General features: G+C 42.7%; 1 protein-coding gene across 1 annotated transcript in view; it reads left to right on the forward strand.

Moving 5' to 3' along the window:
- Positions 1–1737: 1737 nt before the first annotated feature.
- POU2AF1 (POU class 2 homeobox associating factor 1) overlaps positions 1738–26766 on the forward strand; it is a 52732-nt gene continuing 27703 nt past the window's right edge. The window contains exon 1 of the mRNA XM_069949092.1: positions 1738–2102. Within this exon, the coding sequence (XP_069805193.1) occupies positions 2087–2102 (16 nt within the window). The 5' untranslated portion in view covers positions 1738–2086. The remainder of the gene's footprint in view (positions 2103–26766) is intronic.

Genomic DNA, 26766 nt, shown 5'->3' on the forward strand with positions numbered 1-26766 from the left:
CATTGTTAACAAATATATGCTCCTTAAAATCGCTCTATTCCTATGCTTATAGCGCTTTTATCCTTTGGTCTATGGGGCTGTGTGAGGTGTCATTTTTTGCGCCATGACATGTACTTTCTATTGGCACCTTGATTGCGCATATGCGACTTTTTGATAGTTTTTTATTACATTTTTTCTGGATTTGATGCGACCAAAAATGCGCAATTTTGCACTTTGGAATTTTTTGGCGCTTACGCCGTTTACCATGCGAGATCAGGAATGTGATTAATTTATAGTTCAGGTGATTACGTGCGTGTGGATACTATATATGTTTATTTATTTGTTTATTTATTTATTTATATTTATAAAATGGGAAAAGAGGGGTGATTTGGACTTTTAATAGGGGAGGTGATTTTTTATTAATAAAAAAACATTTTTACTTTTGTTTTTACTTTAACTAGAAGTCCCCCTATGGGACTTGTATATAGACAGCACTGATCTCTCATAGAGATCAATGCTGTGTATATACACAGCAAAGATCAATGAGATCGGTGATAGATTGCTATGGCCTGCTGCAGGCCATAGCAATCTATTGCTGAGCCGGGATCAGCGTCATTGCGACGCTGAGGCCCGACACGTGCAGAAGAATGGATCTCCCCCCCGCGATCGCATTGCGGGGGGAGATCCGTCCCACTAGACACCAGGGATGTGTTTATCTAAGCATCTAAGTGCAGCTGTCAGGTTTGACAGCTGCACTTAGAGGCTTAATTAGCGCCGGCTAATAGAGGTACTGCCCGGCTGCACATGTCAGCCGGGATCAGCGCCGTTCAGAGCGGGGTCCCGGCGGGACCCCTCTCTGAACACCCCCCGCGGCACCATGACGTATCAGATACGTCATGGGTCGCTAAGGGGTTAAAGGGATACCTCGGCAAAAATCTTTTTCTTTCAAATGAACTGCTTTCAGAAAGTTTTATAGATTTATAATTTACTTCTATTTAAAAATCTCCAGTCTTCCAGCTGCTGTATGTCCAACAGGAAATGATGTTTTGTTTCCAGTCTGACACAGTGCTCTCTGCTGCCATCTCTGCCCATGGCAGGAACTGTCCAGAGCAGGAGAGGTGTTCTGTGGGGATTAGCTGCTGCTCTGGACAGTTCCAGACATGGACAGATGTAGCAGTAAAGAGCACTGTGTCAGACTGGAGAGATTACACCACTTCCTACAGGACACACAGCAGCTGATAAGTACTGGAAGACTTGAGATTTTTAAATAGAAGTAAATTACAAATCTACAGTATATAACTTTTTGAAACCAGTTGATTTGAAAGAAAAATATTTTTATTGAATAACCCTTTAATACAACTCTTTTTCTTTGAGCAGTACAACTATTAATCTTATCCTGAATAAATTCTTCTATACATAAAGTATCAGATTTGAACTATGTGAGCTATCATAAGCTTGTTTCACATCTAAATTAAGTATCTCTGATCTGATATAGGACAAGTGTTGTCATAAAAGAAGTAAAATAGAGAATGGTTGAGGTTCATTAAAGCATGACGCCCCCGCAGGTGCTTCCTTACAAAACTAATGCCCTTAGGGACATTAGTAAAAAAAAAAAATTAAAAAGTTGTCAACCGAATTAAATTTGAAAACCGTTATTCAGTTTACATAAATAATAACATATTCAAAGTTGATGTGCAGTTTATATTATAGAGGGGAAAACACAGGGCATCTGTAATAATGGGGAGGGTTCTGGACATATTCACACATCTACTGATTATTGAATGCTTTAAAAATATACAATAGATTCTTCTAACTATAGTTACAATTCTGAACCGGCAAGTTTTAGTTTACAGAAGCCCACATGGGCCAAGACTGAAGATGGTTTCCTTTCATGTGTGTTTTTTTTTGACACATTTCTTGTGGTCATGTGATGATGACATGTCACACCGGGCACTTGGGGGTTATAAAACCCTGAAGGAGACATCCTCTCTTTTAATTGTTGAACTGCAATTAAAAGGTGAAAAAAAAAAAGTTCCACACCGAAAACCTTCAAACAGCCAAACTGTCTTCTTCAAAGAAAAAAAACTCCAACTTGCTGTCGCAGAACATGCACTGGCAAAAATGTAAGTTTCTTTTTCCTTTGCTAAGATAGCTGAATGTTATGTACTGTATCTCCTAATGGCGAGAAAATCTGTTACAAGATATGACCATTGATTGATTCATCTAATACGATTAGATTAAAAAGTCTAAAATTTTGTTACTTTAATTTTTAAGTAGCCCCCTGTACAGCATGCACCTCAATGCATTTACAATTCATCCTTTATTTTCCAAAAAACTCATCTGCATGAACCTTTCCATTTCAGTCTGTTTTATTGTTACATATCAATTATGCATATGTTTAGAGAACCTGTGAAAAATATAACATATATATGGATGTGATTGTATGAAATTCTAATTTGCACTATATAGAAATATACATTTATATTACACTATTACAATGGATAACAAGGATTATTTTATAGTACTTATAGTTTTCAATTCTATTATTGTGGTGCTCACTATTACTGACAGTAACATTATGTGCATATCAATCATTGCTGACCATTGGGTTTGGGGAACCATGGTAAAAATGGGATTTATGGTTGACCAGTCTAGAAATCAAAGAAACATTGTTTTTAGTTATATTTTACTATTCAGGCACATATATTATCTTCCACGTTTCCTATCCCTTTTCATCATGTCAGCTGAAAGAGTCACTGTCATTAAAAATAACTTTTGACATGTCATTGGGCATGTCAAAAGTTATTGACTGCAGTGGGTCTCACTACTAATACCCGCTGTGATCAGGGGATATAGCCAGGGAGAGAATGTGATCCACTCCCCAGCTGTATCTCCTGATCGCCTAATTCTGCCAATGTGAGTCTATGAGGCTACATTGTTGGAATTAGCGAGCGGCTGTGAAGTGGATGACACTGCTGTATCTCAGGATTGTAGCGGGTTTACTGCTGAGACCTGACGACATATCGAAGTTATTTCTTATAAGAGATACTGTTTAAGCAAGACTGGCAGCTGCCTGACTAGCTGTCCAATCTACACAATGCCCCATGCAAGCCTGCAGGGGAACCTTTACCTCAATCTTTACTCCTCTTTTCTTTAGCCTATCTGCCTAAAAGTATGAATAAGTATATCAGAAAGGCTTATAGAAAAGTAGCGGTAATCTGGTGCTGATTCCCATCGCTTCCTATGGTGGGATGAATTTGCATTGATTATGGTTCAAACGTGATGTATAGCTTTATTCGAATTGTGTTATATGTTTCGTATGTGTCAAGCTTGTTTCATCTGATGTCTTGATTATATGATGGTGTACGAAAGTCACCCAGAAAATCCATGTTTAAAATAACATGGTTGTATAGTTTGTTTCCACAGTTTCCTTTATTTGTTCTGATTGTGTTGGTCCATGTTCACATTACGTAAAACACCGGCCATATCACAGAACGGCCAGTGTTACTGAAGATCACTCTGGCCATTACAGCAGTACCGGCTGGATGATCTTCACTTCTGCTGAATTCGGATGTGTGAACTGACAGGTTCTCTGCGGTCGCTATTCAATGAATAGCAGCTGTAGAAAACTCCCCTAGTGATCCTGGCCGGAGTATATACTATGTGTATACACTCCGGACAGGATTCCCTCTAGCTGCAGCACAATGTAAGTTAAGTATTAATCATGGCCGTGTTGCAAATCGGCAACAACGGCCGTGATTAATACTTAACTTAAGTTGTGTGAACATGGCCTAAAAGCGTAAAAAGCCATATAAAACGTATACATCAAACACAACCTCATCTGTCCTAGAAAATCACACATTACATCCCATTTATTTCCTTGGACCACAAGCGAGATTTCATTTGCGTATTTTTTTTTTTTTTAAACCCTATTTCCTGATTTTATCATATGGTCAGGTGATTCTAATGATCCTCAAACAAAAACACTAGTCATCAAATTACTAGGTTGTGCTTAATAATAGGGTAACATTCCGCTGCTTACTGGCATGGTGTATGACTCATCACAATACATACAATGATGGCAATATCATAACCCAAGAATACTATCATTATGCAAATGGGACAAGATGATGGGAACTAAGCTGTCATATTAGTATATTATCCTTTTCACCTGAGTTCTAGTACCATTGACAGTCAGAGTAATTTAGTTTGCAACTATTTTTGCTTCATTTTCTCCAAGGGAAAAAAAAATATTCACCCATCCCAATTTAGCAGGAGAAGAGCTAAAATTCTAGGTATAATTAAACTGATACTGTAAAAGCTAGGAAGCCTCTATCCAAGTATCATATCAGCAGTCATATGTTAGTAAAGGCTTCAGAAAAGATGGATTTAGGGGTAGTGATCTCTGTCAGCCTTAAAATCACCAGTGCAACCAGGTGGTAGGAAAACTTAATCGTATGCTGGGATATATATATATATATATATATATATATATATATATTATGGTATGCCAGTCTGTATATATATAATGGTATGCCGTCTGTATAGCTAGGTATAACCAGTAGGAAGAGGGAGATTGTGATCCTGCTGTATAGAGCTCTAGTGACACCACATCTGGAATACTGTGTCCAGTTTTGCAGACCATACAAAAAAATGGTGGCCGGTCTACAACACAAAACATAACAGGAATCAAATTTGAATAGACTGGAGGAAAGAGGGTAAAGGGGGATGTGATTGAAAACTTCAAATATGGTAAAGGCCTAAATAAGGTTCAAGAGGGGAGTGTTGTAATAAGAAACTGAACACAAGAACAAAGGGACATAATCTGAGGTTATTGGCAGTAAGATTAGAAGCACCATGAGAAATTATTACTTTTCTGAAACAGTAGTAGATACTTTAAACAAACTCCCAGCAGATGTGGTAGGTAAACCTACAGTAAATGAATATAAACCTGCTTGGGATAAATATATATATATACTAAGATATTAATAATAATAAACCAAATTATATAAAAGCAGACTAGATGGACCAGATTTTCTTTTGCCATAAACATTTTTCTATGTTTCTATGTCCTAGACAAATAACAACATTCAACAAGTCTCTAGGACATGTCACAGTGCCCATTTGAAGAAAAAATCATGTTATTATGCACAATGTATTGGCCTTTTCATTAAAGTTCTTTTTGCTCAACCATTTCTTTTAAAATAATTCTAACTCCCTCCCTCCCTTTCCCCACAGAATTTTACAAAAAGATCATATGTTCACATTTTGTAACATGAGAACACATACGTTTATATATCTTATACAATGTATGGGAATGGAATGATAGCTGTTAAAGGGGTACTCCACAAAACTTGTTTTCTATTAAAAGTACATTAAAAGTTATATAGATGTGTCTATGTAATGTATTACCATATCTGTGCGGTTCTGCTACACTGGTATTTGATAGACATCCAGGAAGTGAAGAAAAATGGCCTCTGTGCCAATCCATATTGTCTTCTGCTCCCACTTCTCTCCCACCATAGGAGACAAAGATTACATGCTTCTGTCTTATATTGTGTGTGTTTGCTAGGCACAGGCTGATGATGCAGACAGGGGGCAGGGCGTGATGTCACAGGTGGCGTGGCTGGAGGACTGTGATGAACAGCTGAAGGAAAGCATTGCATTCTGGAACCTGTAGTACTGTGTACAACTGCTCAACCAGGAAATACAGAAACACAATACAGAACAAACCCCCCCCAAAACAAATGGATTTTTTGGTATTTTCAAAACAGGGATAGACAGGTAGGCAATGCTATATGCTTCTGCAGAAGGTTACATTTTTAACCTCTTCCTGGAGTTCCCCTATAAAAGGTTCATAAGCCAAGCTCTTCAACAATGATCACCTTGATGCTTGGAATGGATATTTGTTTGAGAGAAGTCCCTGCTTGCCACAGAAACTACTGTCTATGCACTTCTGGCCATGTACACAGGGTGCAAGGGCTGCTAGGGTACTGCAGCCGCCAGATGTGCCACCGCCACATGTTTTGCTGTGGCTACATCTGTATTCCACAGTACTTTACCATACAGAGGGTCCCTGTACAGTTGAAATCTGTAACAAACTACTTAAAGGGCACCTATCACTATTGACATGTTAGACGTTTTGATTTGTGGGAGTCCAGGTCCTGAGATCCCCATGATCACTAGGCAGAGTGTTTTTCCTATTTGTTTCTGATAAGCACATTTCGACTCTGCTCAGAGATTGGTAGAAGAGGTGTACAGGTTTATAGAAGGGCTAAAGATTTTCTCAGCACCAAGGCTGCTATCAATCAAAATATCAGACATGTCATAGGATTTTCAAAGTGATAGGTACAGAGGCATGAGGACTCTGTTCACAAGAGCTTATTATCTATGGCAGGGGTCCCCAAACTTTTCACAAAGGGGGCCAGTTCACTGTCCCTAAGACCGTCGGAGGGCCGGACTATTAAAAAAAAAAAACTATAATCAAATCCCAGTGCAAAATGCCACAACGCCCCCCCCCCCTCAAAAGTAAAAGCATCCCTCTCTTTCCACCCCTCACCCAGCCCCCACTCAACCCCTCACTCCCCCCTCAACCAGCATCCCCTAACTCCCCCTTCACACCCTCAACCAGCCCCCTCACCCCATATACTAATAATGTATCCCTGCATTGTCCCCCATATAGTTATATTGTCCCCCTGCAATGTCCCCCATATAGTTATATTGTCCCCTGCAATGTCCCCCATATAGTTATATTGTCCCTGCAATGTCCCCCATATAGTTATAATGACCCCCATATAGTTATAATGACCCCCTGCAATGTCCCCCATATAGTAATAATGTCCCCCATATACTGTAGTTATAATGACCCCCTGCAGTGTCCCCCATATAGTTATATTGTCCCCCTGCAATGTCCCCCATATAGTTATATTGTCCCCCTGCAATGTCCCCATATAGTTATATTGTCCCCCTGCAATGTCCCCCATATAGTTATATTGTCCCCTGCAATGTCCCCCATATAGTTATAATGCCCCCCTGCAATGACCCCATATAGTTATAATGACCCCCATATAGTTATAATGACCCCCTGCAATGTCCCCCATATAGTAATAATGTCCCCCGTATAGTTATAATGACCCCCTGCAATTTCCCCCATATAGTTATATTGTCCCCCTGCAATGTCCCCCATATAGTTATATTGTCCCCACTGCAATGTCCCCCATATAGTTATTATGCCCCCCTGCATTGCTACAAAAAAAAAAAAAAAAAAATATATATATATATATATATACATATATACTCACCTAATACTGTGTTCATCTCTTCTAGTCTCTTCAGCCGGTCAGTCGCCGGAGGGATCCCCCCTGCAGGAGCAGCGACGTCATCACTGCCCCTGCCGGAGGATCCCTCAGAGATCTTTTCCAGGTTACATCCCAGGCGGGGGGGGGGGGGGGGGTTGGTGGTCCGTGTGTCGCGGAGGAGGCTGGCGGCAGGGATAACATCTGACACTGCTCCAGGATCTGCGGTCTGTTGCACCAGACAGCAGATCCCGGAGCAGGACCACAGATCTCGGAGCAGTGTGAGATGTCGCCCTGACGCCAGCCTCCTCCGCGCCGCACGGACCGCCAACCCCCCCGCCTGGGATGTAACCTGGAAATGATCTCTGAGGGATCCTCCGGCAGGGGCAGTGATGACGTCGCTGTACCTGCTGGGGGATCCCTTCGGCGCGGATGTCGGCAGCAGTGTGGATTCGGGGCTGGCGTGATCTGGAAGGGGGAACTCTTTTATTGGTGGTCAGTGAGAGCAGTCTTCTCACTGACCACCAATGAAAGAGCTGTCCCTTCCGGAAGTGCGGCGGGGGCCGGATAAAACGCCTCGGGGGGCCGCATGCGGCCCGCGGGCCATAGTTTGGGGACCCCTGATCTATGGCAAGAGCATGTAAAAAGCAATATTCATTTTTTGTCCTATATAGAAGCCTACCACAGAGAAAAATGTCATAGTAAAATTTTTTAGGTGCTTAGCTCTGTTTAACCATGAAGCATTGCATACTTTACAAGGAAATGTCTGAGAATGGAGGCTTTGTGGATATACAACAATGTATCAATTTATCTGACTATAAAATGTCAATATTTATGAATCTATAAAACAATTTAAGAACAATGGGGGAGATTTATCAAACATGGTGTAAAGTGAAACTGGCTCAGTTGCCCCTAGCAACCAATCAGATTCCACTTTTCATTCCTCACAGACTCTCTGGAAAATGAAAGGTGCAATCTGATTGGTTGCTAGGGGCAACTGGGAGTTTCCCTTTACACCATGTTTGATAAATCTTCCCCATTGTGGCTGTGTGGTTGTATAACTATTGTGAGGGCAAATTTCTGTGGTCACATGATCGACATGGTTTCCCACCAGTGTTGTTGTTGTTGTTGTGGGTTGCTGGGCTGTTCAGTGCAAGTGTGTTATCTATGTGACAAACAGCTGATGTGTCAGCAGAAAGTATAGCAAGCTGTGTGGACATGGGCCAACCGAGAGAGATGAGGGCTGCTGGAGATAACAGGTAAATCTGTGAAGACTCCTAAGTGGTTGTGGATGAGATTGAGCTCCATGCGATTTGCAGTAGAAGTAAGGCCTTATGCACACGTCCTGTAATTTACGGATCCGAGTTAGTGCATATTGATGTCTATTGGGCTATTCACAAAAATCTATCCTAAAAAAAAAGGACATGTCCTAGTGCGGACCCGGTGCGGACCCACTCATTGAAATCAATTGGTTACGGATTGGTTACGGATTGTAACATGTTGGCATCCGTATTTCCGCAAAAAAATACGGATGAAGTGCATTGAAAAGCAATGAGTAGTAAAAAAATGGAATTACGGAAATACGGATGTCCAATCCATCATTTCTCACGGGTTTTTTCAGGACCAGAAAAAAATACTGAACGTGTGAATAAGGCCTAACTCTGAGACCTTTGAATGTCCATGTGATGGCTGTAAAGTGAACCTCTAAATTTCTCCACGCAACTCAGAGCAGCAATTCAGACAGCTGGTCCCGTAATCATGTGCAGAAAACAAAATAAAACATAATAAGACAATAAAAAGCATTTAAAACAAATCTGTTACTATTTTTTCAGTATGTGACTTGTATCTTAGTCATGGTGATGTGTCATGTTGAAATCTTTTACGTCTTTCACCACTGTCCTGATTTGCAGTGGAGCAGTGAAGAATTCTATATCTTAATAGAGGTCTACACCTATGATGAATGGAATAGATTTTGAATGTTTCATATCAAGATATTTATACTGACACGACTGGTAAAATTCTAAATATGTGTCATGTTGCAGTTCACACAGAGATAACATCTATGTGTAACGATGTGTGCTAATTCACAGGCTGCAATGATCTGATTTCCACCTAGATTTTCCAGCGGCTGTGATTTAGCACATTTGAAATAGAAAAGAAAAAGGTATTCAAATAGTTTAATGCTTTAAAGTATTGACTTCAATACTTTTTCCTTTTTATCTTAAAGCAAATTTGTCACCCCCTGATTACCTACAGAGCTAGATAGATATCAGTAAAACTGTTCAGAGCATACAGTACCTTTCTTTCGTGTGTCTCTTTTTATCTTCATTAAAAAGCACCTTCATTTAAGCTGTGAATAGTGTCAAGGAGGCGGAGCCTAGGTTTCTCTGGGCCCTAGCACCACTATGCCTCACAGTGTTGGATGCATACTGGTCGTTGCTATTAAAATATTACTTTACTGAAAGAGTAGTAGATGCTTGGAATAAATTTGAAGCAGATGTGGTTGGTAAGTCTACAATAACAGAATTTAAACCTGCCTGTGATAAACATACATCTATCCTAAGATATTAAGAAGGGAAATACTAAAAGGGCAGGTTAGATGGACCCAGTGGTCTTTTCCCGCCAACAATCTTCTATGTTTCTAAATGAAACTATTTGTACGTTTTTTGTAGCGCAAATGTGGATCTGGTATTGGTGCCAAAACCCTGTTTGAAAGCCCTTCTTCAATCCTCCTGTGGAAAAGAAGATGCTGCCAGGCTTCTTTAAACTTAATCTCAGTCTTTATTGCAATGCTGTGACACGTTTTTCAGAAGTCTACCATAATACAAAAAAAATAATTTTTTACACAGCGAAATCATCCCTAAAAAGTGTTCCCTAAAATGCCAAAAACAAGATGTCCCACAGAAAGAGCCACAAAAAAGTTGTTGAATGATGTAAGACAAAAACAAATCAGCTCTGCATTTTTACATCTCCCATTGAGATCACACAGTGCTCCTGGGACAGTCCACAAGCTTTGGAGCTGTCTGTGATCTGGTTGGGAGATGGAAAAGCTGGCTGATAGTACTCACCAGACGAGACACGATCCCCCAGGTCCTGGCCACCGCACAAAGTGGAGATCAGTAGTAACTTGATCTCCTTACTACAGGAGAGGGGCTCCATAGGCTTAGGATAAAGACACAACGGAAAGGCCAGTGATCTGGGGAGATACGCTTAACCATGGTCTCCTAGCTCTATTTAACGATCCGTTGGAACCTGGACACCCAGTTCCTGACAAAAACTTTTGACAAAATTGAATCCCAGTGTCATGAATAGTAGCGACAGATCGGTCAGTTAGGAAACAGGGCAGACATGGACAGTTGTCCCTGCCCACTTGCCCTGCCTACACAAACAGCCCTAGGTGGAGTAGACAGCAAGCCAGGGTCACAACAAGAGGGCAGCAAAGGTACAAAAATGAAATCCAGAGAATAGTCAGGTCACAAAGCCAAAAGATCAGGGTAGGCAGAAAACCAGGGAAGTTGGATACAGAAAGCTGGGGTAAGAAATACCCGAGAATACACAGGAGATAAATGCAGGGATATCATCATGCTATGGAGCCGAGTCTGATAGCCAGTGTATAAAATGTGTCACTGACTCACTTTATAGTATATGAGTGGCCCGATACAGAAGTTGATTGGACTAAGAACACTCCCAAAGCTCGGAGCTGACTAGCAGGAACACCTGCCAGTCAACCCAACAGAGCTCAGAACAGCTGCTCTCACAGTCTCACTGAGGGTGACGGGGGCCCGGGGCATCCCTGATTACCAGGGACACTGTCGGGTATCCGTGACGTCACCCCGCATTGTCTGAGGAAGTGGGGATGTGCTTTGGCAGTGTTGAGCTGCCAGGGCGGTCCTCTAAAGGTGCAGGGTGGCTTTTCAGACACAGAGGATGACATCACTGGAGGGTGGAAAGGTGAGGATGTAACACCCAGCCTTGGATCTCGATAATCAATTTTAGTGGAGAAATATTTGCTACCTTATCAGAGTGTTTCTAGTTGCTCTACAACCTATTTACCCTCACCTATTGGTAATAGCGGATTATAATGTCTGTTTCAGTAGCCTGGGATCCTGAGCTCCTGGGGGGCACATGGCCACCTATGGTTAAGTTAATTCGCCCCTGCCTATCGATATCATAAAACTAACTCCTTTGTATGCTTTTTAGGGTATATGTACTATGGGCTTCATGATTTAGAATGGATTTGTTGTCTATTGGAGTTATCTTCATGAGACTGCACCATCAATATGTTATAAATGAAGAATGATTGATAACCTAGTCCAGGACTAAATTATATTTCCCCGAAGTAACATTTAGCATAATCATTTCAATAACAAATCCTCGTTTACTTTGTATACGCACACACCCAGTCACCCTTCATGATACCGTAACAACACCTTAGCAGAATACAATACCACATTAAAAATGTCACAGATTTAACGAAAGATGAGCAACTATTACAACTGCTTTCATGTGACAGAATTCTTTCGATGTCTCCATTTAGTACAGTAGTTTACTGGTTTACTGTTATTTACAGAATTTTGTGGTTAAGGTGTTTGCTAAATAAATTTTCACATGAGCTGTCATTTTTTTGTCTTTGGGTTTTCTGGGATTTTTTATATCAATGGCCCATCCTTAGGATACGAAATAAACACAGGGTAAACCCCAGGGACCCCAGAAATTAATGGGAATATCATTGTTCATTGAGTGCCATGTGTGTTCTGTTTGTGGCCACAGAGGAGGTGCAACACACTGAGCTTGTCCCTATGGTATTGGGGGGAGACAAATGGAAACTGTCTAGTAGACTAGACAGTCTAAAGGTCGCCATCCACCTTCAATAACTGATGGCCAAATGATCATTCAGCCGTCAATTGTCTCACTTGTCAGGCTCCCTTCCTTCCCATACACAAGTGCATTTGGCACAGAAAAGCGTTTTTGTTCTCTATGGGTAGGGTTAAGCCACAGCCAGAGCTATCTTATCTCCCTGAGAACAAAGGGGTCAAGCTGTGATTTTCCATCCTGTCTGACCCCAATCTCCACCAACATCATCTGTTCGTGATCAGTTAGGAGAACCCCATACACCTTATACTAACAACTGAACCCGCTGAGAACGTTGGATACAACCCATAAAATATATGGTGTACAGGAACCTTAAAGAATATGTACCATAAGGTACATCCTCTTTAATTTGACCCAAGGATTGAACGGCGCGGTCACGGGGAAGCCGTGGCGCGGTCCATTTTTTGGAAGCGTGGCCCGGTTCCCGTTTACAGCGCCGTTCTATCCAAGGGTCCCAAACTGGTGCTGAAGCAAAGGAGGCGGGCCGGTCCACCCCCACTGGGAGGGAATTCCCTCCCCTTTATGACACGGCTCATTTAGAATCAATGGAGCCGCTTCATAGAGGGGAGGGAACTTCCTCCCGCTGGGGGCGGTCCTCCCGCTGGGAGCGGCCTCCTGTGCTTCAGCACTGGCCTGGGACCTGTGGATAGAATGGCGCCGTACACGGGAAATGGGCCGCGGTTCCAAAAATGGACCGCGGCAGTGGCTTCCCCGTGACGTCGCCGTTCAATCTGTGGGTCCGATTAAAGAGGATGTATCCGATGGTACATCCTCTTTAAGAGTGCCCTAGTATTTTTGGCTGTTTGAAAATCTGGCACATCATTAGACTGCCATTTTTAAATTGCTTTACTCTTAAGGCAAGAATGTATAGCATAATTTGGTGCATGGCATCACCCATAAGCCACTGTGCTAAAATTCTAGTGCCTAATATTATTACTGCAATTGTTCCTACCTTTTTTTTTTATTGATTTTCTTGTTACTGTACCTTAATAGATAGTCCATAGACCATATGTTTTAGCCAGCAAACCTATTTCTACTAAATTTGGGTTTAGTGAAACATCTTTGAGATGACCACCCAAAATTGCTTTGAAATATGTTCCTCTGGGGAAGTCATTGTGTAGCTTTCACCGTCCTTATTTATAATTCAATGGACTTTTCAACTAAAGACACATCAAAAGGCCAATCATTCCACCTAAACTGATGTACCAACAGCCTTTATTGCACTGATGGGCGGCCAAACCGCAAAATAACGGATGTTATTTTGGACAAGAAAAAACATTGTGGGAATATAGTAAATAACATAACAAATTGCTCTACTACTCTACTTGCCAGATGGTTGACTAGTCAAGGCCTAGAAATGAAGCTGTAGTTGTGGTGGTCTACAAGTCAATCTTCAGCCCTACACAGATAATTGGGTCCAGGGACAAATCCCAAACTAAGGTGGAGCAGTTCATTTTCCTATCTATGTACAAATTTGTCTAACATTATGTAATATTGCTACACCTATGTAGGGAAAACATTAATCTGGGGCAGAGGGAACTACCTAGCCGTGCTTCTCCCTAGCACCTCAGGGCCCCTTTCTATGAGTCAAAATGAGAGTTACTCTTAAACAGTGTCTCCAATTCCAACAGAATTGAAGTTGTCCAAGTCATATCTGAGGAGACAACTTCTTTGAAAGTCATAAACTACTGTCTAGGACATGTTTAGACTAACTAGCACTCAACGGTATGATTGAACTATATATAACATATATATTCTAATGCATATGTGCATATGTGTCCTCACATTCAGTATCCCTCTATAAAGTATATACAGTATGTAATGAGTAATAGGTTTCGCTTCCAACTTGAGTCTTTTTTCATGTGGGTTTCCTAGGTTTTATAGATCGTGGTCCTCAATGAGCAGAGTTAACTTATCCTTGCTTTATATTAGTTCCCTTTGACACATGCTGAAACACTATCAAGTTTAAAGGACAACTCCCATGAAAAACTTTTTTTCCAGTAATTGAAGCACATTACAAAGTTATATAACACTGTAATATACTTCAATCACCTGTCTGTCCTCCTTCCCTATCTTTTCCCCCCTCAACCCCCCACCAGGAAGTGTAAGAAACTCCTTCATACCTAATTACTGTCGTCACCAGGCTGCTCTCTCAGCTCCTTCTAGTGACGATGAGTCATCAGCAGGAGGGCTACTCTAGGTCCTGTTACACCAGCCTCCCCCTCCCCTGCCTGGTCAGGTGACTCAGCTTGCTCAACTCCCATTGGCTGAGTAACTGTAAGCCATCTGACATTTTGCAACTCAATAATGACTTGTGACTGACTCCCGACACATAACCAGCTACAGGACCCCCTCCCCCATACTCCCTCCTGCTGCCGAGTGGACTCAGTGAGTGAGTGAGTCATGTCACTTGCTTATCTTTCTCCTCACTCCCGGCATGTCAGCTACACAGACCCCGTCTTATCTCTCCCCTGCTGCCCTGACCTAATCCTGCAGAATGTACACTACAGTGAAGTGAAAGTATGTGTGTGCAGCTTCAGTGTGTGTACATAGCAGCCTGACTGAAGAGAGCCAGAGAGGGGGTCATGTGTAGTGTATGATGGGAGTTGTAGTGGATGGAGGGGCAGGCACTTGCTGTGTCACAGCAGGGGGCTGGCTTGTCACAGCAGCCAAAGTGCATCATGGGAAGCTGAAAACAGGAAGCAAGGAAGAAATGAAGAACAAGACTAGAAATCAGAAGGTGGGAAATTCAAACAGTGACAGCTCAGGAGGGATGATAAGTATAAAACCTATGTTTCTTAGTGCGGGAGTTGTCCTTTAAGTTTTAGCCTGGAAGTTCTGGAATGAATTATTTTCCGTAAGAGAGTATATTCATTTCACTTACTATAAAGTAAATTAATTGGTTCTTAAAGTATCACTGTCATTAACTTTCTAAATCTAAAACAACAGTAGATGAGATATAAAGCATCACTGCAATGTACATTTATTCTTTTTTTCTAGTTATTAAAGTGACTGAATCACCAGGCCCAGGCTTAAGCACTGGAGGCGGGCCGACCCACCCCCAGTGGGAAGAAACTCCAGCCCCTCCATGATGTGACTCCATTAGAATGAATGGAACCCTATCATAGAGGGGCGGGGGTTTCCTCCCACTAAGGGTGGGTCGGCCCGCCTCCAGTGCTTAAGCCTGGGCCTGGTGATACAGTCACTTTAAGCTATAAAATAAAGCTAAAATCCCGGTCTAGTCATCTGAAGGCGGATTTTTAGTCTTGTGCTGGTTAAAAAAAAGAGACTAAACACATGAAGTCTTGGCCAGTACAGAGAGTCACAGCGCAATGTGTCCATCAATCAGATGACTGCCTTCTCTGTAGATGACCGGGGAAATACAGGACTTCCTGTATTTAGACTCTTAACACAGGAGGTGCTGTGTTTTCCCAATTGCAAACTTGCTTTATATCACATATACTGTTGGTTTAGATTTGGAGAGTTAAAGACAGCTCCTAAATAAAGGTTTTACTAGAGAGTTACTTACATTTTACCTCTCGTGTAGATGGCAATGCTGCAACCTGTTTGCAGCCTTCTGTTTGAGTGCTATAACCATATCTCTTGTCATAGAACGCCTGCATATACCAAATGCAAATAATGTTTTTTATTGATAAATGATTTTTATGTTCAAAATAGCAATAAAACAATAACAAAAAATAAATCTGAAATTACTCATTGTTATCCAATAACACAATTTTTTAGATGTTATTAGAACAAATTACATTAAAAAAAATCTTGCTTTCCTCCCCTTAAACTGTGATTTCTGTGCGGTTGCAGGAGACAGCCTTATAGACGTGTCTAGCAGCTAACTAGTAAAAAAAAGTTGTGGCACTCATCCTTACTATTTACCTAACTTTATTCAGGAATCAAAGACAGCATGCAGACGAAAGACCTGAACTGAATAATGAATAAAAAGCTGAATATTGAACTTGTTTGTGAATCAGTAAAGTTTATACTTTCCCATAATGTATTTAAAACCCAAGATCCAAGTCAACGGGATGGCAATGGAAACATCAGTAGTTTGTACCTTTGCAAATTTATTTCTGGTTATCTTTGAAAGAAAGCACATATCCATTTCAGTTAACCCTTTTGAGCAACACATTATCACATATTTTAGGTATATGGACGACGTATTTATTATTCGGTCACAATCAGCATGCCAGTTTAATGCCTTTGTAGATTAGTTAAATGGACAATAAAATAATTCTGCAATTAACTTTAGTTTACAGAGGTTTGAGTTTCGATTTTCTTGACACTTCAAGAGGGCCATTGTGTATGGACAATTTATACGACTCAGACGTTTTGACAGTAATGTTTAGGGATTTATATCGCAGGCTATGGACCTAGCTGCAGCAACTGTCAGAAAGAAGGGTATCGGGAGACGTTTATGAATGAAGCTTTTTGTAAAGTTTAGTAGGAGGAAAGACAATGAAAAACATTTTAAGTTTTCAAGTAAAGGGAACCAATGAGCACAAAGTTTCACAGCAGTACAGTATAGATCTACTGTGCGGCTCATGGATCACAGAGGGATAAAGGGTGTTTTTTTTTTTACGCCCGTGAGGCCTGAAGGGGGGCGCCAACTAGTCATCTGCGTGGGGAGACGCCTGTGACTAGTTACAGCTCCCTGCCTGTCAACATGCAGTGTGGGGATGACTGATAAGCAGAGAGGCCACTAATGGGTCTCCCTGCCTGTCAATCATCCCCACACTGCATAATGACAGGCAGAGAGCTGTGACTAGTCACAGGCATCTCCCCTCCCAGACATGTTAATTCTTTGAGCGGAGAGCAGAGGCGCACAAGAAATCCCATAGGACAGGCAGAATTTTAAGCGGAATCCGCTGCATGGACTCTGCTCATAAATTCAGCTTTTTTGCTGTGTGCACAGGCTCCAACACAGTAGTGCCAGTGTTCTCTATATGGATGGAATAGATTTTTTATTTGCAAAGCTGTACATGTACGTTTTATTTTAATGTTTAATTTATAATGCATTATTTATGTTTAATTTTATAAAACTTTTTCACAACTAAAATCTAACAGAAAGTTTACCAAAACATGTTAGAGGGCATCTACTTCTTCTAGAGGAAAAGGTTCTACACTAAAATAGAAGGAGATTCCTTGCTGAGACTATGCTATGCTAATTCTATGGGAGAGGAAGCTGTGTTAGTTAATTCATTGAACCAGTTTATATGGGCACTTTAAAAAATTTCCAACATGTGCTCATTGTGTTCTCTTCCTAACTGTGCATGTGGTGGAGACAGATTATGTAAGTCTGTAGGACTGGTGAGTGTTCAGGCGCGTGCTTCTCATGCCTGACCACTCGCTCTGGTCAAGGTCTGAACACTAGAACCCGACTGATTAAAACTTTTGACGTCAAAAGTTTTTTTTTTAAGTGACAAGAACACTTTAATGCCGGGTTCACACAGTGTATGACAGCGTGTCACAGAATGGCCGGTGTCAGTGAGGTTCATCCTGGCCTTAATTTCTTTTAGAAATGGAATGCGGGCGCATTCGTGTGTGCCTGCATCACAATTACCCATAGTACACAATGTAAAGTGTGGCCGAAGCTGCACTCTACATTGTGTGAACTGTCAATGTTGTGCGGTCGCTATTCAATGAATAGCAGCTGCACAAAGCTGATGCGTCTGTTTTCGCTGCGCCTGTGTGGAATCTCGGCCGGAGTGTATACACTCCGGCCGGAATTCCATTGGCTTCAGTGCAATGTATAAATTTTCAATTAATCACGGTCGGTGTTAAAATTTGCAACAACGGCCGTGATTAATTGAAAATTTACGTTGTGTGAACATAGCCTAAGGGGTACTTCCCAACAGATCCATACACAATAAATGGAGCAGAAACATACAACACACCTTTTTATTGTGAGGTGCAACGTGGGTCCCTATTCTCAAGATCATGAGTGATTTCAGCGGGGAGACCCTCTGTAATGTGACACGTCCCCTACTCTGGTTACATTTGAAATACCCCTTTATCCTATCATATACCCTAACATATCGTTTTTTAAAGGTTTTTTTTATTTTTTAATAACAGCTGTTATTTGATAAGGAAGGCCATAAATAGTGATCACGATAATTCTTAAGGCGGTTAGTTTATGAAAAAAGCCCTAAAGTGATGTGGCTATCTTTCTTAAAAGCAATACATTAATGGGTTATAGTTACTAGACCACTGGAGAAGGGTCATTGATCCCGGAATTTATTCAGATTCCAATACTGATTCCCATCAAAAAGCAATTTTCCTCTATGAACAGGAAAATTAGCTTTCATCTAATTGTGGATTTACCTTCCTCTGGATCAACACTTAATAAGAAAATGTTGATTTACATAGACAAATGCTTTTTCAGATACTGTAGCATTTTTATTGTTATTTTACTGTTATTATGTTACTAGAGAACTGGTCTACCTGTTGAAGAGAGGAAGTTGGTTATAGGAGACTGTTTGGAATAAAAGTTATTGAATATTTGGCACAGTCGAATATGTTGTGTTTAATAATAACCGGCTCTAATCTTCTACCATGGTGCTAATCTGAACTACATACGGTACTTTATCACTGAGGAGACAGTAAGCACATTGTCTATTTCAGTTCTTACAGCTCACTATTGTTTCTCGCACGGCTTCCCAGGAAGCTTTACCGCCTATTCATGAAACTTTCCACACCTACACACGTCATTAAAAATAAGATCCTTTTGAAGATATTGATCTTTGCTCTGAACACTCCTGTTCTCAATACTAAGAATTGGAAAATGAAAGTTGAGCTAATGAACAGGGCGGACTGAGGAGCTGGGTACAATATATAGGACTGAGAGTAAGTGGTTGAAGTGTTATAAGTTTGGGTTTAGCTTATCTCTGATACACGGAAGATGACACAATGAATATAAGTTTACATAGTACATAGAAAAATTGCAGCTTTATTAGGTGTGGTGACAATTGAGAACAGTAGTGCAGGGAATCATGACTGGCATATACAGATTTTTATAAGACATTCAGGGGGTTTTCATACAGTGATGCCATATACTGTATATATGAAGCTTCTGCCAGATCTGCTATGCTTCCTGTGTGGCATCCTGTGCTTCTCTTCATTCCCTTGTCCCTGCTCATCTGCTGCCTGTTCTTCTTGCCTCTAGGATGTGCATGCTCCCCCTTTCTGCCTCTTTAGGGGTCAGTACACACACTATACAGTATATAGGAGACAGTTTTACCTTCTCTACCTTGACTAAGCAACAATGTTTCTACTTTACTAGTGTTCCATCATAACTGTTTCTTGTGCATATAATTCCCTTACTCTGTATAACACTATCTTGCTCCCTTGACCTTGTACTTGTCTTCTACCTTGAATTTTGTTGAATCTCCGTTTTTTCACCTTGGTTGGTCCATGCTCATATGTTGCCAAGCCAACACTAGAGATGATCGAACAGCGGAAAATCTTAAGTTCTATAGAAAGCAAACCTTTTTGAACCTTCCGTATTTGATTCCCGATTCCTTCTCGGTCCGTGGGGAAGGAGGAGACAGCCCGGGTACTACCCGGAATTCCAGCCTAAGTAATAGGACAGTAATTAGACGTGTCTTGGCATCTCTTGGCCCTCTGAGTCAGGCTCTACCATACTGGGACCACTTTCATCATAGCAACTTGGTAGTCCCCTGCAGGGAAGTCCAGATGCTCATGTAAATAGTGTTAAGGGTAGATTCACACGTACCGTATCGCAGCAGATTTTACAGTGCGGATTTGATGCTGTGTTTATTCATTTAGTCACGTCTGCAGCGGATTCGCAGCAGAAAATCCATTACAATACTATATGTGTGAAGCTACCTTAAAATGTGGGGACTTCTATTACACTAAGTGTTTATCGCCCTTACTTGGCCATTTAAGTTGATAATTATTTAGTGTTACTGCACATGTTAAAAAAGCCATGATCAGCCATCATGCACATTGTCGGGCATCCGCGCAGCAGGATAGAATAGAAAAGAGGAAGACAGTGGAAGACCTTGTCAGTAGTGGAGTAACCTGATGCCCTGGGTAATAGGGGGATCCAGGAGTTTTAATGGTAAGGGCATAGTTAGCAGGAAGGTCTTCCTCCCGAAGGGGGAGAGGATTCTGAAGGGAGTGATGAGCCCTAAAGAGAATTGGAATGGAAAGAAAGGGTAACAATAGAGTGTTAAAATAAGAAGGTAGAGTAAAAATATCCAGCAGCTAGGGGTGAATAGGTAGAATGAAGTTGAGTGAATGGAAGGTATCTTCTTTCCAGGGGCAAACACAGACTGCCTAGGGCCCCTGTGCAAAAAATGTGCATGGGCCCCCCTTATGCAAACCACACCACTACATACCTCAACATACTCACCTGGCCTAGCGCAGTCCCCTGGCATGTCACTCCTGCACCAAGGAGCTGGGAGAAAGCAAGAACGCTGCACTGGGCAAGGTAAGTATGTGTATGGAGAAGGCTCTTGTTGCTGGAGATACAATACTGCCTCCAGCTGCAAGAGAGATATATGTATGTATATATGCATCTGATGTTACTCACAGTATCCCTTACCTGCAATACTCCTGCCGTCCTTGGGGGGTTGGCGTAGCAGACCACTCTGATCCACTGTCCTGGTTGTGCGGCTGTTGTTGCTGGTCCCGCTTTGATGATCTGTCCCAAGGGGGGGGGGGGGGGCAGTAGGGTGTTGTGTGTTATTGAGCGAAGCTGCTCAGACCGCCGGCCAGTCTGGCAACACTTATGCGCTCTAAATGTAACTACTTTAATAATTAGTTATACAACTGTATCTGTGAAGGACTGCACTTTGCTTATTTATTGTGTAATAAGTGTGTATCACTTAGGTGTTGTGTTATGAACAGCGCACTGTGTAACTCGATCCCGATAAGGAATTACTTTGATTGGCAGTGCTGCAACACACACTATAGGTGATATCTGTACGTGCGGTAAATCTCGCTTACTGACAGCGGGAGGTCTTGCTTGTCAGAGGCGATAGTATACTGTCAATTTGAAAGCGCTGTGCGGATTTTGGACTCTGGGCTGGCACTGGGAGACTTGCCCAGCAATCGAGAGTGTCAAGCCGCTACAAGTGAATGAGTGGCGGGGTCACACCACACAAGGGGTGCCGCCGCGTGGTATCCCGCGGTCACGGTGTGTACTGCCGTCACTCAATATCAACTACACTATGGAAAAGTGCCGCTATCACAATGGCTCAATAGTAACCGATACAGTAATTCAATTCCTATAGACGCTGACTATATTAAAATATCCATGCCTTAAAGACCTGACTAGTTTTTGCCAGTGGCACTGGCTTTATCAAAGGAGGCATTCCTTTAGTTTGTGGGTATTGCCTTGTGCAGAAACTTTTATTAATGACTCACCCCTTATGGTTTACCATATAGTGAATTAATAATACTGTCATACAGTGTACAAATAACATTGTCATAAAGTATCTCCATAACACTGACAAGTAATGTCCAGCTGTTAAATCAATAAACTACTCTAGGTTTGGAGTGCAAGATCTAGTTGCCCACCGAGGTCATTGGTGCCCCATTCAGTAATGACTGGACATGTGGACTGTGTAATGAAGGGCTGGCAGGTAGAAGAAGTTACAGGGCATCCATGTTCAGCAACCCAGACAATCCTAGCTCCGAAGACGCACCTTTATTATCTACTACATATGTGTAACACAACTAACCCCTTCATGAGTCACTCAGCTCTCTGATACGGAATATTTGATATAATAAGGCACCTTTTTTGTACATTAATTCCTGTAGAAGATAAATCATTTTCCTTGTGAGTGTTTGCAGAATAACCACGAACCAGATGCAATATTTTCACATTTGATCTGTCTAGTACTAGAAATTGATCTGTTCTAATACTAGAAATGAAGACGAGAAATGAAAGTAACATATGTAGTGACACACCGGGACCCCCAGAAACTAGAGACGAGCAGAAATGAAACTACAAACCTTTACATGGTATCTGCTGATATATAAATGAGAAGTATCATTTCCTTACCAATCTCTATATCACCAGCTGTGAAGGTTGCAGATTTACAGATTCCCCTGCAATGTCTCTCTTATAAGAAATAGGACCATGGATGAATAGGAATAGTAATGCTCTACCTCTGCCACCAGATTGAGATATTCCCAATCAAGTAAATGCACTATAGTCAGTAGCAGATTAAAATAGGTCTATTTCGGGCGGTAGCCCGGGGCCCTGAGCTCCTGGGGGGCTCATGGCCACCCAAAAAGACATACTTTCAGTGGTGTATTGTTCCTGGCTACAGTTCTGCCATGATTTAACAAAAATTGCAGTTTTTTTTTTTACCGCAAATTGCACAAATCAGGGCATCATGATATCATCTATCGTGTACTATGAACACCACGCTAGTGGTGCCATAGTTACAGTGGGATAGGGGGGGCCAGGGCTTGGTGAACAGCCTGGGGCCTATGGTAAAGTTAATCCGCCCCTGACTATAGTATTACATGACAACTCTCCATTAAAGCTCACTATGGTGTCCATTTGTTCTGTTGGGGTCATTCTTTAGGAGAAAAAGTTATTTTCCATACATTATCTGTTATGTCCGTGCCTGATAAGCATCAGTGTTGCCCTCTAGTTTCAACCTCTGCACCAGAGACACTTTTGTCCTTAAATTCCGCTCCTGGTTTTTCTATGTTCTTTGCTTTAGTTGTACGTTCCATGTTTTTTAGTTCTCCCTGCACTTACCTTTGCTGTTGCCTTGTCACTAATTGTCTCTGCTATGCTTTGATGGACAGGTCTCTCCTCCTCTGTCTTTATGTGTTTTCTCTGCCTGGACCTATGGGCCTTGAGTCCAGGACTTTGTTTCCCTTATAGGGTTCTCTGACTTGTTTTGTGACTTTGCCTGCTGCCATTGTATCTTGTTCGACTTCTCTGTTGCTGACCCGGCCCCTCTGACCATTCCATTCTGTGTCTCGTCTTTTACCTGTCTTTTTGTCCTGTCTTTTTGTCTACACTTTGTTTGTCTGTCCGTATTCTTGCACTTATTTTAACCCCTTGCCGCAAAATGACGTTTGGGAAACGTCATGTAAAGCAGATAGTTCCCCCAACATGACGTTTCCCAAACGTCATGTCTTCCCTGCCTCCCCCCGCTGTCTCTAGGTGAGATCGGGCAGCGGGAGGAGGCTATGTCACATAGCTTCCGCCCGCTGCCTCTGCCTGGAGGGGAGCCGCGCTCCCCCCGGGCAGTTAACCCCATAGACGCCGCGGTCAATGCGACCGCAGCGTCTATGGGGATATTTCTGGATTGGGAGGCGATCGGGCGGCGGGAGGGGGCTGTGGCATGTTGCCTCCTCCCGCCGCCACTACAGATCCTCCCCCGGCAGTTCCCTGTTCCCCCCGGTACTGGCGGATCGCCGCTATTACCGTTATAGCGGCGATCCGCCAGTACCGGCCATTACCGGCGCCGCCGCTGCATTTCATCTCCCCCCACCGTGAATCCACGGTGGGGGGAGATGAAATAAGTATTAATCAGACCTCAGATCAGCCCCCTAGTGGCCGATCTCTAACCCCCCTCCCTCCCCGGGCGGCCATCAAATCCAAGATGGCGCCCCCATCGCTGCGAACAAATGATGTTTGTTCGCAGCGATGGAAATAAAAAAATGAATGAAAACCCCATGCTCTCCGCCACCGGAGGTAGCGGAGAGCATGAGGCAGTGATCGGGGACCCCCCCTATATACCGCTGATCGCCTGTTCCCAGTGCTGCCCGGCACTTTTTATCCCCTGTCACCATAAATCATTGGTGACAGGGGATAAAAAGTGTCACCGTGCCCCCCTCCCAAGTCGCCCCCCACCCCCCCAGTCACCCCCCCTTCCCCCCTTCCAGACGTCCTGACTGCTTCTGATGTGCGCATGCGCGTCAGAAGCAGTTAGCTCTGAAAATTTAAAGTGACAGAGACCAATTTGGTCTCTGTCACTAAACTATGATTACTGTGATAGAAAATATTACAGTAATCATAGTAATATAGTTAAAATGAAAGTGTAAAAAGTACAAGTGAAAAAGTGTAAATGTGAAAAAGTTAAAAACATACAAACAAAATAAAACACACTTTTTATTATAGTAATAATTGCGGTTTACTCCCAGATTACCCCTAACCACCGCAGGTTGCCCTTATCCGCCCCAGTTTGCCCGTAACCACCGCAGGTTGCCCATATCCGCCCCAGTTTGCCCGTAACCGCCGCAGGTTGCCCGAAAACACGCCAGATTACATGTAACCACCGCACGTTGCCCATAACCACCACATCTTGACCGTAACCACCCCAAATTGCCAGTGACCCCCTCCAGATTGCCCGTAAATACCACACGCTGCCTCTGACCACCGCACATTGCCTCTGAACACCGCACGTTGCCTCTGACCACCGCACGTTGCCCCTGACCGCCGCACGCTGCCCCTGACCACCGCACGCTGCCCCTGACCACTGCACGTTGCCTCTGACCAACGCACGTTGCCTCTAACCACCGCACGTTGCCCCTAACCACCGCACGTTGCCTCTAACCACCGCACGTTGCCCCTAACCACCGCACGTTGCCCCTAACCACCGCACGTTGCCTCTAACCACCGCACGTTGCCCATAACCACCACGCGTTGCCCATAACCTCAGCAAATTGCCTATAACCACCGCACGTTGCCTGTAACCACCTCATGTTGACCGTAACCACCCCGAATTGCCAGTGACCCCCTCCAGATGGTGCGTAATCAGCCCTGATTGCCTGTAACCCCCCAGATTGCACGTAACCACCGCACGTTGCCTCTGACCACCGCACGTTGCCTCTGACCACCGCACGTTGCCTATAACCACCGCACGTTGTCTCTAACCACCCCAAATTGCCAGTGACCCTCTCCAGATTGCCCGTAACCACGCCAGATTGCCTGTAACGACCACAAATTACAGGTATCCATCCCAGATTACCTTCAGTTCATCCGTAACCACCCCACGTTGCCCATTACCACCCAACGTTGCCCGTAACCACCCCACATTGCCCGTAACCACCCCAGATTGTCTGTAACCACCACAGGTTACCCATAACCACACCAGGTTGCCCGTGACCACACCAGGTTGCCCGTGACCACACTAGGTTGCCCGTGACCACCCCACATTACCTGTAATCTCATTTTTTATTGTATTTTAGTAACTGCGCTATTCTAATAACTATTACTAGCTGCGGTTTTGCTCCAGCAAATTGCCGCTCCCTTCCTTCTGAGCCCGGCTGTGTGCCCATACTGTGGTTTATGCCCACATATGGGGTACCGTTTTACTCAGAAGAAGCTGCTTTACAGATTTTGGGGTACGTTTTCTCTCCTTTTCCTCGTGAAATTAAGAAATTTTTAACTAAACAAACATATTATTGGAAAAATTCGAGTTTTTCATTTTTACTGTCTTATTTTGAATACTTTCCTCTAATACCTGTGGGGTCAAACCGCTCACTGCACCCCAAGATGAATTCTTTCAGGGGTGTACTTTCCTAAATGGGGTGACTTTTGCTGGGGTTCTATTCTGCTGACAATACAGGGGCGCTGCAAACGCACTTGGCACTCTTCGGAAAAACTGAAACTTCTTCGGAAAAATCTGCACTAAAAATGCTAATTGGCGCTCCTTCCCTTCTGAGCCCAGCTGGGTGCCCATACAGTGGTTTATGCCCACATATGGGGTACCGTTCTACTCAGGGGAACCTGCGTTACAGATGCAGATTCTCTCATGTTCCTTGTGAAATTGAGAAATTTCAAACTAAACAAACATATTATTGGAAAAATTCTAGTTTTTCAATTTTACTGTCTAATTTTAAATACTTTCCTCTAATACCTGTGGGATCAAAATGGTCACCACACCCCAAGATGAATTCTTTGTGGGGTGTACTTTCCAAAATGGGGTGACTTTTGGGGGGTGTTCTCTTCTGTGGACACTACAGGGGCGCTGCAAACGCACCTGGCGCTCAGAAACTTCTTCAGCAAAATCTGCATTGAAAAAGCTAATTGGCGCTCCTTTTCTTCTGAGCCCCGCTGTGTGCCCATACAGTGGTTTATGCCCACATATGGGGTACCATTGTACTCAGGAGAACCTTCTTTACAAATTTTGTGGTACTTTTTTTCTCTTGTTCCTCGTGAAATTGAGAAATTTCAAACTAAACAAACATATTATTGGAAAAATTCGTGTTTTTTATTTTTACTGTCTAATTTTGAATACTTTCCTCTAATGCATGTGGGGTCAAAATGCTCATCCTACCCAAAGATGAATTCTTTGAGGGGTGTACTTTCGAAAATGGGGTGACTTTTGTGGGGATTCTATTCTGCGGACACTACAGGGGCTTTTCAAATGCACCTGGCGCTCAGAAACTTCTTCAGCAAAATCTGCATTAAAAAAGCTAATTGGCGCTCCTTTACTTCTGAGCCCGGCTGTGTGCCCATACAGTGGTTTACGCCCACATCTGGGGTACCATTGTATTCAGGAGAACCTGCGTTAAAAATTTTGGCATGATTTTTTTTGAAAATGAGAAACTTTAATCTAAACGTATATATTATTTGAAAATTTAAATTTTCGATTTTTTTACAGCC

This window comes from Dendropsophus ebraccatus, chromosome 12, assembly GCF_027789765.1.
Source record: "Dendropsophus ebraccatus isolate aDenEbr1 chromosome 12, aDenEbr1.pat, whole genome shotgun sequence".
Lineage (NCBI taxonomy): Eukaryota > Metazoa > Chordata > Amphibia > Anura > Hylidae > Dendropsophus > Dendropsophus ebraccatus.